Here is a 12,350-nt window from a genome sequence, read left to right as displayed (position 1 = left end):
CATTGAGATCAACACTATTTAATTGCCTTTCATGTGATTTGTTGCTTTCTTAAAAGCAGAAAAAAAGGGAGTCCAGTGCTCACAATGTAACAGACAAAACATAAACAAATAAAGGGTAAGAGTGACTATTGGTGATAATAATGGATGAACATTCAATGCTTCCATTAACCATGTTAATGTCTCCCTTAAAACAGTAGAATGAAGACTGTCACACAAGTGCAATGAATCCCTTATCCTCAACAGTCATTTCCACCCTTGAATGAGATAAACTTACATGGTTTTTCCCTTTAATTTATTGACTAAAGTCAAACTAGCCGACAAAGGTGATCAATCTAATAATGAATTTATTTGCAGCGTGGTCATGCTCCTGCATACCTCGTAACGAGAATACCGGGTATCCAACAGCAAATTACAGGGCCTCAATCCTATCGAGAGGTGCAGACAGTGAGCTGTGAGTATCAAGGGCTGAAGAGTACACAGTGAATGAACCACACTCACTGGAAGTCACAGGCACAATTTAGCTGTTTGAGTTCCTAATATTGTTGCCCGTGGGAGCTCTTCAGCCTATTTGTTTAGCCACAGAAGGTGCACAGAGTTTGGGGGGGGGAAGAGTGCAGAGGGATAAAACTATATGAATCGAAGTGTGGACAAGTCCCCATCCTACTGAACCTAAGGGGGCAGCCTGTTACGAAGTTGTATCATCAGCAGAGGCCTGCAGTGTCGGCCGGGCCATTGCTTGTTCTCCCTCTTGATCTTTGAATGAAATCGTGAGGTGCAGTGTGCTGTAGACAGGGGAGAGGCGAGAGAAAAGAGTTCATAAAGAGTGGGGCAACGAGTAAAGGGAAGTAACTCCTCAGTTTAGAAATCAAGGACCGGAGGGGAGAGGGGTAATAACCCTTGACCTTAGACTTTATTTTTTGTAGTAATGGGCCTGTGGCGGGCGGGAGGGAGCACATCACAGACAATTTCAGGCGTTTGGATTGGAGGAAGAGATACGTCTGTTTCAACCCCACAACCCCCCTTTCCAGATGTTTGTACTTAACACAAGAGGGAGGGCGAATTTTAAAAAAATGTTTTAAAATTGAAACTTTGGGCCTAGCTGAGCAGGATTGCACAACAAAAAACAGCAACAGAATCATTCAGTGAGAAATGGTGAACTTTGAACTTACCTGTGCAGGTGAAAAACTTGGACTCGCCCACACTGAGTTCCACTTTGCCCAGAGAAATAGTCACTTGGAGCACCGCTAAGAAAAAAAAGAAAAGATAAAGCACAATTTATTTGAATCTCTGAACCATAATGGAGTCCAGATTGCAGTCCGTCCCTCATTCACTGTTATTGATCTTATTTCCATCTTCCCCACTTTAGATTCACACAGACATAACCCAAAAGTCAATAACTCACTTTAAGAGCCTACTTGTGGAGATGAGGGAATGGGATGCAAATGCAGAGCCCTTCAGGAGCTGGAGATAATGGAAATTGTTGAAAATGTTATTTGACAGACCGAGTACTTGAGCTGATATGAGTGCCGGCTGTTAAAACAGATTGGAACACCTGTGTGGTCCTGAGATTGTAAAAAAAGATGTATAATCATTGTAAGTAATCAAAGAAAAAGTTTATTCTTCTGGCACAGGGCCAGTTTCCAAATCACCACTCAATATTGGTGTTCCTTGATTCACTGCCGTGCGACACAGTTTAATATTATGATTAATACTAATTTCACCTTCCCACCCTGATCTCCCCCCCTCGCCCCCCCAGGCTCCAGCTAAGGTGCAGCTCTGTGGACACCCCCGTTAAGGTTACCAACCTTACCAACCCTCCAGGATTGTCCTGGAGTCTCCAGGAATTAAAGTTTAATCTCCCGGACACAGCTCTGAATAAATTCCCAGGAGAAAAATCAAAGGGACATTAAAAGAATTGTGTGTGTGTGTTTTTTTTCCCCATTTTCTTTGAACACTTTCATTCATTAGCGATAAAACTATTGGAGATGGGGAAACAAGCTGTTTCACTTACAATCAAGAATCATCCAATCGGGAGATGGTGTGCTTCTCGGATGGACGTGTCGGATGACCAATGGCAGAAGTGTAGGGGCGGGACGTTTCGATGAGGGAGGTCATGTGATGCAACCTCCACAAATACGTCCAACCAGAGTTGGCAACCCTTCCTCTACTATCTCACCCAGGAGCCCATTCTTCAAGTATGAGTCCAGGCAACAACAACAACTTGCATTTATATAGCACCTTTAACGTAGTAAAACGTCCCAAGTCGCTTCACAGGAGCGATTATCAAACAAAATTTGACACCGAGCCACATAAGGAGTTATAAGGACAGATGACCAAAAGCTTGGTCAAAGATGTAGGTTTTAAGGAGCGTCTTAAAGGAGGAGGGAGAGGCTGAGAGGTTTAGGGAGGGAATTCCAGAGCTTAGGGCATGGGCAGCTGAAGGCACAGCCGCCAATGGTGGAGCGAAGGAAATTGGGGATGCGTGAGGAGGAAATTCAGCGTCAAGTCGAGCCCAGTCTGTGTAACTTGCTCTTTCCAGCAGAAGGGGCGCTGGTCGAAGAGTGGAAAGCTGATACTAAATCCCCCTCCCCACCCCCAACTAACCCAGGGCACTGAGGCTAGTTGTAGAGTCCCTGGCTGAAGCCAGTTTTCTGAGCACAGATTAGGGATTGAATCTAGGGCACTCATTGCTCAAGTGGTTCAGTAAATAACACAGAGGAGGTCCCGAGTCTGACAGAGTCAAAATACACTACAGGTCAGCTCTCAGGCCAAAGTTTAACTGTCGGGCGGCTGACTGGAGTGTGCTGCCCCGCCGGCACAAATTGCTTTTATGGAAGCAAGATAGCACTGAGGGTTATGGAAGGAGGGCAGGAAATTGGGTTTTAAAAAGATAAAGAGCTGCCGACTAACAAAATGGCAGAGTTGTCTCAATTGGCTGTCCCTTTGTTCCAAGATGTGGAGATGCCGGTGATGGACTGGGGTTGACAATTGTAAACAATTTTACAACACCAAGTTATAGTCCAGCAATTTTATTTGAAATTCACAAGCTTTCGGAGGCTTCCTCCTTCCTCAGGTGAACCTTTGTTCCAACACAGATACAGCCATTAACAAATGTGTTGGCAGAGGGGAGTCTGAAAGTACTTCATTGGCTGTGAAGCAGTTTGGGATGTCCTGATTGGAGATGGGGAAACAAGCTGTTTCACTCACAATCAAGAATCATCCAATCAGGAGATGTTGTGCTTCTAGGATGGACGTGTCGGATGACCAATGGCAGAAGTGTAGGGGCAACCTGATTCGGGAATTCGGGGTTACAGGGAGCGGGCAGGAAATTGGACATGAATTTAAATTTGAGGTTAGGATCAGATCAGCCACGATCTTATTGAATGGCGGAGCAGGCTCGAGGGGCCGATTGGCCTACTCCTGCTCCTATTTCTTATGTTCTTATGATTTCGTGAACGGTGCTATATAAATGCAAGTTCTTCCTTTGGTGGATGATTGGTGCAGGTGTAGGCTCTGTCTATCCTGTGTCTGTCCTCGGACTCAGGGGCCCTAAGAGAAGGGCAACCTCTGCCCCCAAGTGGCTCATAATATTTTATAGCGGTTGTGCTTTTATAAGACAAATCAATTGCGGCCCCAGGAACAGCACAGTGCAAGAAGTTGAATTATATCCACTGTGCTTCATTGCTCCTCGGCAAGCTTAAACCTGCAGTTTCCTGCATCCTCACGCTGCTCCTCCTGCATTAGAAGTAACTGCAGAAAGCATCGGGCTATGACCGATGTCTGCTTGCACAGAGACATCTATCCTTAAAGATACTACAATTCCTGAGACAGTAGAAGTACATCAGGCAAATTACCTCTCACCGCTGCTACGATCATTATCTCAACAGCACAGGAATGACTTTAGAAAAGGTCATGCATTATTCTAACTGATGCCATTCATACATGAAACAACATAGCGTCCTTCCAAAGATCTTAAAGTGTCTGGAGCCCTGGTGAAGTCAACATTCTGGATAAAATGACTCATTACTGTCTGCCCAAAGTGGTCAACTACCTAGGCTGTCTACCTGCTTAGACAAGGCGCATCACCCTGATAAACATCGGCCTGATCCAATGGCCCATTTTGAAATAGTATGTCAATAAATATTACAGGGCTATGGGGAGAGAGGAGGGGGCAATGGGATTAGTTTTGGAATGCTCTGGAAGAAAAAACAGGGGGAAACGAGAGGAGCATGACAGAGACAGGCAGAGAGAGAAAAAGGCAGCAATTCAGACAGTCAGGCAAATGGAGTTAGAGAAAATGAGAGAGGAGCAGTCTGTTATCATTAAGCATTCACTCCCTCCACCACCGGTGCGCAGCATGGCTGCAGTGTGTGTTATCGACAGGATGCACTGCAGCAAGTCGCCAAGGCTTCTTCGACAGCACCTCCCAAACCCCCGACCTTTACCACCTAGCACCTGCTGAACTGGTGTCCTACTGCTCCCCCATCGAAAGTGCATGAAGCTAAAATGAGAGCAAGTGTCGAGTATATGAAATGCACACACTGTGTGACAGCCATTCACGTACAACCATCTGAAAGTTCTGATGCAGAAATAAATGTAAATAAAGCAATGGGGCAATCTTATAAAGTACAGTACGAGTGATCCAATTTAAAATATATATGAAAATATATCATTTTGCACACACCTGTAGCTGCTCAAAGCAACAGGATGTGCTAATTGCACACTAGGCAACCCCTTCCAATTAACAAGAGACGGCCAAGGTGATGGTACCATAGACTTACCAACAGATGGCATCAAATGTAAGTCAGGTTGACCAATCACAGGATGAAAACTGCATTGCTTAATGGATAAAAGGCCACAATACTCTCTGGTACGTTACTGAATAGCTCATGTGTGTCTCAGCCCTAGCTCTTGTGATTGTGTGGTACACACGAGGGAAATGGAGGACCACTCCCATCTGGAACTGTACATCTCAGTGTTTGCTCCTGTACACGTGCAGGGCATACTAGATAAAGGAAACAATTCATTTCTACCTGGTATTGTATAGCTCATGTGTGCCTTAGTGTCAGCTACTGTACATGGACAGAACAGACCAGGTTAAAAGGGAATGATTCACTACCGCCTGGTAGTGTACAGCTGACCTGTACCTCAGTATCAGCTCTTGTACATGGACGGTAAACAATGGGTAAAAGAAAAAACTTTCATTTATAAAGGACATCCCAAGGTTCTTTACAGCTAATGAAGTGTTTTTGAAGTGAACAATGCTGTAATGTAGGAAACGTGCAGCCAATTTGTACACAGCAAAGTCTCACAAACAAATGCTTGGATAGTGCCATGGGATGCATCTGAGAGAGCAGATTGAGCCTCGGTTTAACATCGCAACCGAAAGACGACACCTCCGGCAGTACAGCACTCCCCCAGTATTGCACGGTCGTGTCAGCCTAGATTATGTGCCCAAGTGGATGGAATGGGAGTCGAACCCATGATCTTCTGATTACTACCACTGAGCCAAGGCTGACACAAGTGATTCCTATCCAGGCTTAAACCTTTTTGTTGTTCCCTCTTTTGCTTTGTATGGGTAGAATGGTGTTGCAATGTAGTAGAGCTGTTCAAAAATTAACTCATGCAATGGAGACAATTTGGCCCTTCTTGCCAATTTGCAACAAGGCATACAATGCATTGGACCAACCTATCAAGCGAGTGCTGAGTGGATCAAAACTCCAAAGCACTTTTATGATTTAATAATTCTGTAATTAAACTTTAATAACTTAGCAATTACAGTCCTCATTAACACAAATACTTAGTAATTACAGCTGTTCATTGTTATTAGCAAACCGTGTTTTTATCATCATAATTAATAGGGAATGAATAGAGATGAACTGCCAGGTAACAACCTTGCAACACAGTGAGTAGAATAAAGTATATTATTGTATTGTGTATTTTTCTTTATTATATTTCTTAATCTTTGTAGTTGAATTCTGTGCTTATTAAGGTGACAGACGTTAGAGACGGCAGAGGAATTGGAACACTTTCCCATTTCAGGCACCCGGGGGTTAAATTGGATTACCCCCAAAAAACGGGTGTGGGTAGCTATTAACCCGCACCCGGTGCCACCTGCCCAGGCAGGACGAGACATTCGTCGGGCCTGAGGACTCACCTTCAAACAGCGATGGAAATCAGTGTTGACACAAGGGTTCAATGCAATTCGCACTTTCCACCAGCAGGGGGATCCCCAATCTCTTAAAGGGAGGCTGCCTCTTAATATCTTTTAAAGGTAGGCGGTATCTGTTATTTGCTGAAAATAACCGTCTGCTCTCTGCACGAAGTCTGAACCGAGATTGGACATCGTACACGTAAAACACAGCTGCAGATCCCGTCCCTATGTTTACAAACTGATGAGTTATGTTAAAACATTGAGTAAAGGTTGCACATTACTAAATCCCATCTCCTCCAAACTGCAAGCCAGACCTCATCAATCTGCCGATCTGAGTTTGAACCAGGCCTGCGAGAGTGCGTGCACCAAGGTTCTCTGCTGATGCACTAGAGGCCTTGGTGCAAGAGGTCGACAGAAGGAGGGACAGCCTATATCCACGGGGGGGGGGGGGGGGGGGGGAGAGGGGGGAGGAGGCAAGAGGCCCTCCAGACATATGCCCAAAAGCATATTGGGAGGACGAAGTCAATGCCAGGCGCACAGCACCACGGACATAGATGCAGTGCAGGAAGAAGTTCAATACTTTGACACGAGTGGTCAAGGTGAGTGAGGTCAACTGTCAAGTGGCGTCTCCTACCAACTGCACCACGAGCCGCATCCACTCCTCCACACACTAAACCCCCCAACACCCACCTACCAACAAACTCTTTCCATCAATACTCAACTCTTCCAATCAGATGCTCCCTCTCACCCTTATACATTACCACTGTTGGAAGACCCACAACTCACAGGCCACACACACAGGCAGCTATTCAACTATGACAGGCACATCACCCAGACACAAATTCCGCTTGCTTGCAGGAGAAGGTGGCGCATATCAGTAGGCAGCAAGTGGCAGTGGCATTTAGCCCCTCGAGCCTGTTCCGCCATTCAATGAGATCATGGTGGATCTGTGACCTAATTCCATATTTCTGCCTTAGCCCCATATCCCTTAATATCCTTGGTTCACAGAAATCTATCAATCTCAGATTTAGAATTCACTATTGAGCTAGCATCAACTGCCGTTTGCAGAAAAGCGTTCCAAACCTCTCCCACCCTTTGCATGTAGCAGCATTTCCTGACTTCGCACCTGCACGTCCTGGCTCTAAATGTTAGACCATGTCCCCTAGTCCTAGTATATAAATACAGGAGACCTCCAAAAACAGTTACAAATGTATCGGCAGCCAGATGCAATAATCCAGCCACTAACCTGTAAATCCTGCATTGTCCCTTTAAATAGCACTGGTGGGAGGGTCCTCCAGGCACTCTAAAACACGTTCAGATGGTCACGGTTAAGACTGTGCGTTAAATTGAGCAGTAAGTCCCAAAGTGGTGTCTATCACTTTAAATCAGCGTTGCACACTGATTGTATCCATTTTCTTTTTACTTTACATTCTGCCGGCGTTCGGTATTTGCGCCTGCACTAAAATCTATACCAAGATGGCGTCCGGCGCACATCATGCTGGAAACGTGCGTGTGCAGCCAAGACGCCACCTTGACACTTCGGTAGCGCTGAAACAACGGGTGTTAGACGGCCGAATTTCTAGCCCCCAGTGTCAACATCAAGCACTCCCGGGGCATGTAGATATAGAGTGAAGCTTTATCTGCTCTATCCCATCTATGTCTCACAACCCAACCTTGGCAGAGGGCCTCTAATGCATCAGTTCTACATTATTCCATGAGGTACTTTATTAGCTGTAAAGCGCTTTGGGACGTCCTGAGGTCATGAAAGGCGCTATATAAATGCAAGCCTTTCTTTCTTTCTTTATGTGCACCGACCATCCTGTGGCTTCTCTCAGTGAGATGTCAGATTATTGACCATTTTTATAACGTGCTTTGGGCCCACTAGAAACTAGATTTAGACCACCCTAACCTTATGTATTATTTTGAACAAACTTATCTTCTAATTTCTTCCCTCCTGTAATTTGTAATCTGAGTACCGAACCGCAGCTCCACAGCCAAGAGAGCAGTTTCTGCCAGTGCTGCTTTGAAGCAGTCATTGAAAGATGATTATCCTAAGAACAACTCTCTCTCATATTTCCTCCAATAAGAAAGAACTTTCATTTATATAGCGCCAATCAGAGAAAGGTTACAGCATGGAAGGAGGCCATTTGGCCCATCGAGTCTGTACCGGCTCTATGCATGAGTAATCCAGCTAGTCCCACTCCCGCGCCCTATCCCCGTAGCTCTGCAAATTTTTTTCTTTCAAGTACTTATCCAGTTCCCTTTTGAAGGCCATGACTGAATCTCCCTCCACCCCCTCGGGCAGTGCATTCCAGATCCTAACCACTCACTGTGTAAAAAAGCTTTTCCTCATGTCACCTTTGGTTCTTTTGCCAATCACCTTAAATCTATGTCCTCTGGTCCTTGACCCTTCCGCCAATGGGAACAGTTTCTCTCTATCTACTCTGTCTAGACACCTTCAAGATTTTGAATACCTCTATCAAATCTCCTCGCAACCATCTCTGTTCCAAGGAGAACAACCCCAGCTTCTCCAGTCTATCCACGTAACTAAAATCCCTCATCCCTGGAATCATTCTCGTAAATCTCTTCTGCACCCTCTCTAAGGCCTTCACTTCTTTCCTAAAGTGCGGTGGCCAGAACTGGATGCAATACTCCAGCTGTGGCCGAACCAATGCTTTGTAAAGTTCATCATGACTTCCTTGCTTTCACGATCTCAGGAAGTCCCAAATCATATCACAGCCAATGAAGTACCTTTGAAGCGCAGTCATTGTTGTAACGTAGGAGTAGTGAGTCAGGTCAGGAATGTAAGAACATACATCGACTGGAAAAGCCCACCTTGGTCCATCTGGCTGGTCCCAGTGTCTTGGAAATATCATTTCCCACGATACCTCTTATAACCCTCTACAACAACAACTTGTATTTATATAGTGCCTTTAACATAGGAATAGGAATTGCTAGATGGAAAAAAGACCCAAGGTCCATCGAGTTCACCTTCTAGCATCCTGGTAGTCACATGATACAATGATAATGGAGTTGTTGACTAATCATAGCAATCAATCTCTTTCAATTAGTTTGCAATCCACCCAGACGTGAGGTAAGGAAAACCTCCAGTGTTGGAGAGCTTTGGGAACCATGAAAATAGTTGTTTTTTTTTGGGTCGCAACCGCAAAATTTTGGGACTTTGCATTCCCAGTGGGAAGCCTGGACTTTTACGCCCCGACATTAAACCCGGAAATAAGGCCGGGTTGCGGTCGCGACCCAAAAGACAACTATTTTCAACTCCCACCCGCCCCCAACCCACCCGTTCTTGGGGTTAAAAATCACCCCCCATAGGTCCAAAGTCACCTGTTCCTCCCAATCATGCTACACTAACCACATGTCATGTCTTAAATTACTCGTATGCTGTATCCCAAAATGTTATTTTCTGAGATAAATTGATCTGATCTGCATTTGAATGAATCAATGCTAAAGTTTTAATCACATTCAGGATGCCCACCTTATCCACTGCTTTCCATTCATTACTTACACTTACAGTGTTGTCTACTTGCTGTATTTAATATGGAGACTGTCAGAATTATCTTACAGTTTCTCTGAGTTTCCAGAAGAAACTACAGGAAAATTCAGAAGATGGATTTTACTGGAACGTTCTGAGCCTCTGTATGAAATACAACAAGTTTTCATCATTGCGTTTACCAAATAGCACATTTTACAAGAATGCAGGAAAACACTCCAGAGAAAGAAAAATCTGGCAATGAGGAGAACCCTTAAGGTGATATGGGACTGCGAGACATGACAACCAACTGACTTATATAATACCAGAAACCTGACAAGTTTGCACTTGTTCCCATTGAGAGTTCCTATTTAAATGTTTGACTTAAATCAGTAATTCTACAAATGCCAGTGAACGGGATGAGGTTTGGTCCATTCTAAGCAACGGGAATGAGTGGGAAGAATTCCGGTCCATTGGGATTCTATACAATGGTAGTGAATGGGAAGTGGTTGGTGCATTTGGATTCTGTAAAATGGGAATGAATGGTGTGAAGATTCATAGAATGATACAACACAGGAGGAGGCCATTCGGCCCATCGTGCCACTGCCTGCTCTTTGGAAGAGCTATCCAATTAGTCCCATTCCCCTGCTCTTTCCCTATAGCCCTATAAATTTTTCACCTTAAAGTATATATCCAATTTCCTTTTGAAAGCTACTATTGAATCTGCTTCTGCCACCCTTTCAGGCAGTGCATTTCAGATCATAGTAATTCGCTCTGTAAAATTTCGCCTCATCTTCCCCCTGATTCTTTTGCCAATTACCTTAAATCTGTGTCCTCTGGTTACCGACCCTTCTGTCACTTCCTGCGTGGGGAATTTCCTCATTGAAGGAAATTCCTAACGCCGTCAGAGTAAGGCAAATATTTGCAGCCATCAGAGGTGCATCTTCATTCAAAAGTATCTAGTTAATTTCACATAGCTCCCAACATGCTTAACTCCAGCCTTTGTTTCAAGGGGATCGCATGATCAGACCCTCCCGGGTTGATTCTTGATGGGACATTGCAATGGGAAGCAATTGGGATCATTGGAATTCCATACAATGGGAACCAATGGGAAGGGGTTTTACACATAAAATCTTATTTGCGATTCCCCAACACTATCCAGATTTTTTTTTGTGGTTATGAAACCTGGGTGAAGGACCCAAGCCACCACAATAGCAATAAAGAATGAAAGATATGGATGATATAGCTATTTCAGCGGGCACAGGCCCAATGGGCCGAATGGCCTCCCTTTGTGCTGTATTCTATGATTCTATGTGGAGGTGGTCATCAGATGATGCTTAGCTTGGTTTATGACAGCCTGTACATTGTAGAGAAAGGGAGGACTGAGGGAGATGAGGCCTTCCACAATTTAAAATCAAGGGTAAAGACCAGTTAGAATAAGCGGCTGCGTATTTCAATGTAGAATGCGGGGGGGGAGGAAGTGTGCGTGGGATGGCATATTTGGTTCTTTTCAGTTCTACGCTGCATTGGTCAGGTTTTTAACTCGAACCGACTGATAAATAGTTTCAATGCTCATGTTTCTTGGGTAGGGGGGTTAGTTAATGGCCTTTATCACGCTGGATTCTCCCCTGTCATGGCCACTTTAAAGAACATCAGTCAGAATGAAGAATATGTGTAATTAAAGGAGAGAAAGTAGATTTAATCTCACTCTGGGAATTTGGAAATTCTCACATGAAACAGACAGCATTGAGAAAGGGGAGACAGTCTGAAATCGGCCCTAGCCACTGAAACTAAAATGCTTCATGTTCTTGACCTAACCCCCCCATTGGCCCGGTAGATAAATGTAAAGCCTGGTGTGGTGCTAAGTTAATGGATTGCAAGCGTTTTATGGCTAGGCCCCACCATCTTAAAAGTTTCTGGACCGTGCCCTACCTATACATTGCTATCCCTTCTCCAGCTCCTCGAGCTAAAGGTACTGGGACTGGAAGAAAAAACAGAAAATGCCCAAAACACTCAGCACATCTGGCAGCATCTGTGGGAAAACAGAGGAGTTAATGTTTCGGGTGTGGACCGTTTGTCAGAACTAAAACTAGTAAGTCCGCAAACAAAGAAACTGCAAATCCAAATGGGTCAACTCCCTTCTAATTCACTCGAGTTATATTGTCATTTTTGTCTCCCCTTCCTCACTTCCAGTTTTTTCTCTCTATAGCTCTTCCCTTATTTCTCTCACGCTCCTCCTTCACTTGTTACTGTCTGTCCTCCTTCAGTCCTCTCTCCCTCCCTCTCTCTTCAACTCCTCTCTTCCTTTCTCTCCTTCACGTCTCTCGCCTTCTTCGCGTGTTTCCTTCTCACCTCTCCCTTTTCCTTCTCTCTCCTCTTTCATTTATAGAATCATAGAATCATAGAAGTTTACAACATGGAAACAGGCCCTTCGGTCCAACATGTCCATGTTGCCCAGTTTATACCACTAAGCTAGTCCCAATTGCCTGCACTTGGCCCATATCCCTCTATACCCATCTTACCCATGTAACTGTCCAAATGCTTTTTAAAAGACAAAATTGTACCCGCCTCTACTACTGCCTCTGGCAGCTCGTTCGAGACACTCACCACCCTTTGAGTGAAAAAATTGCTCCTCTGGACCCTTCTTTCTCTCTCCCCTTGCTTCTACTTCTCTTTCCCTTCCTTTGCTTCTCTTTCTCTCTCATC

The 12,350-nt window shown here is 44.6% G+C and overlaps 1 protein-coding gene across 2 annotated transcripts in view; it reads right to left on the bottom strand.

Annotated features, from left to right (window-relative positions):
• LOC137327487 (neural cell adhesion molecule 2-like) overlaps positions 1–12,350 on the bottom strand; it is a 1,142,796-nt gene that overhangs the window by 375,680 nt on the left and 754,766 nt on the right. For both annotated transcript variants that reach the window (XM_067993365.1, XM_067993366.1), the window contains exon 2: positions 1,170–1,244. In XM_067993365.1, coding sequence (XP_067849466.1) covers positions 1,170–1,244 — 75 coding nt within the window. The remainder of the gene's footprint in view (positions 1–1,169; positions 1,245–12,350) is intronic.

The sequence above is a fragment of the Heptranchias perlo genome, chromosome 11 (genome assembly GCF_035084215.1).
Source record: "Heptranchias perlo isolate sHepPer1 chromosome 11, sHepPer1.hap1, whole genome shotgun sequence".
NCBI classification, from domain to species: Eukaryota; Metazoa; Chordata; class Chondrichthyes; order Hexanchiformes; family Hexanchidae; genus Heptranchias; species Heptranchias perlo.
This window is presented reverse-complemented; position numbering and strand designations above follow the sequence as displayed.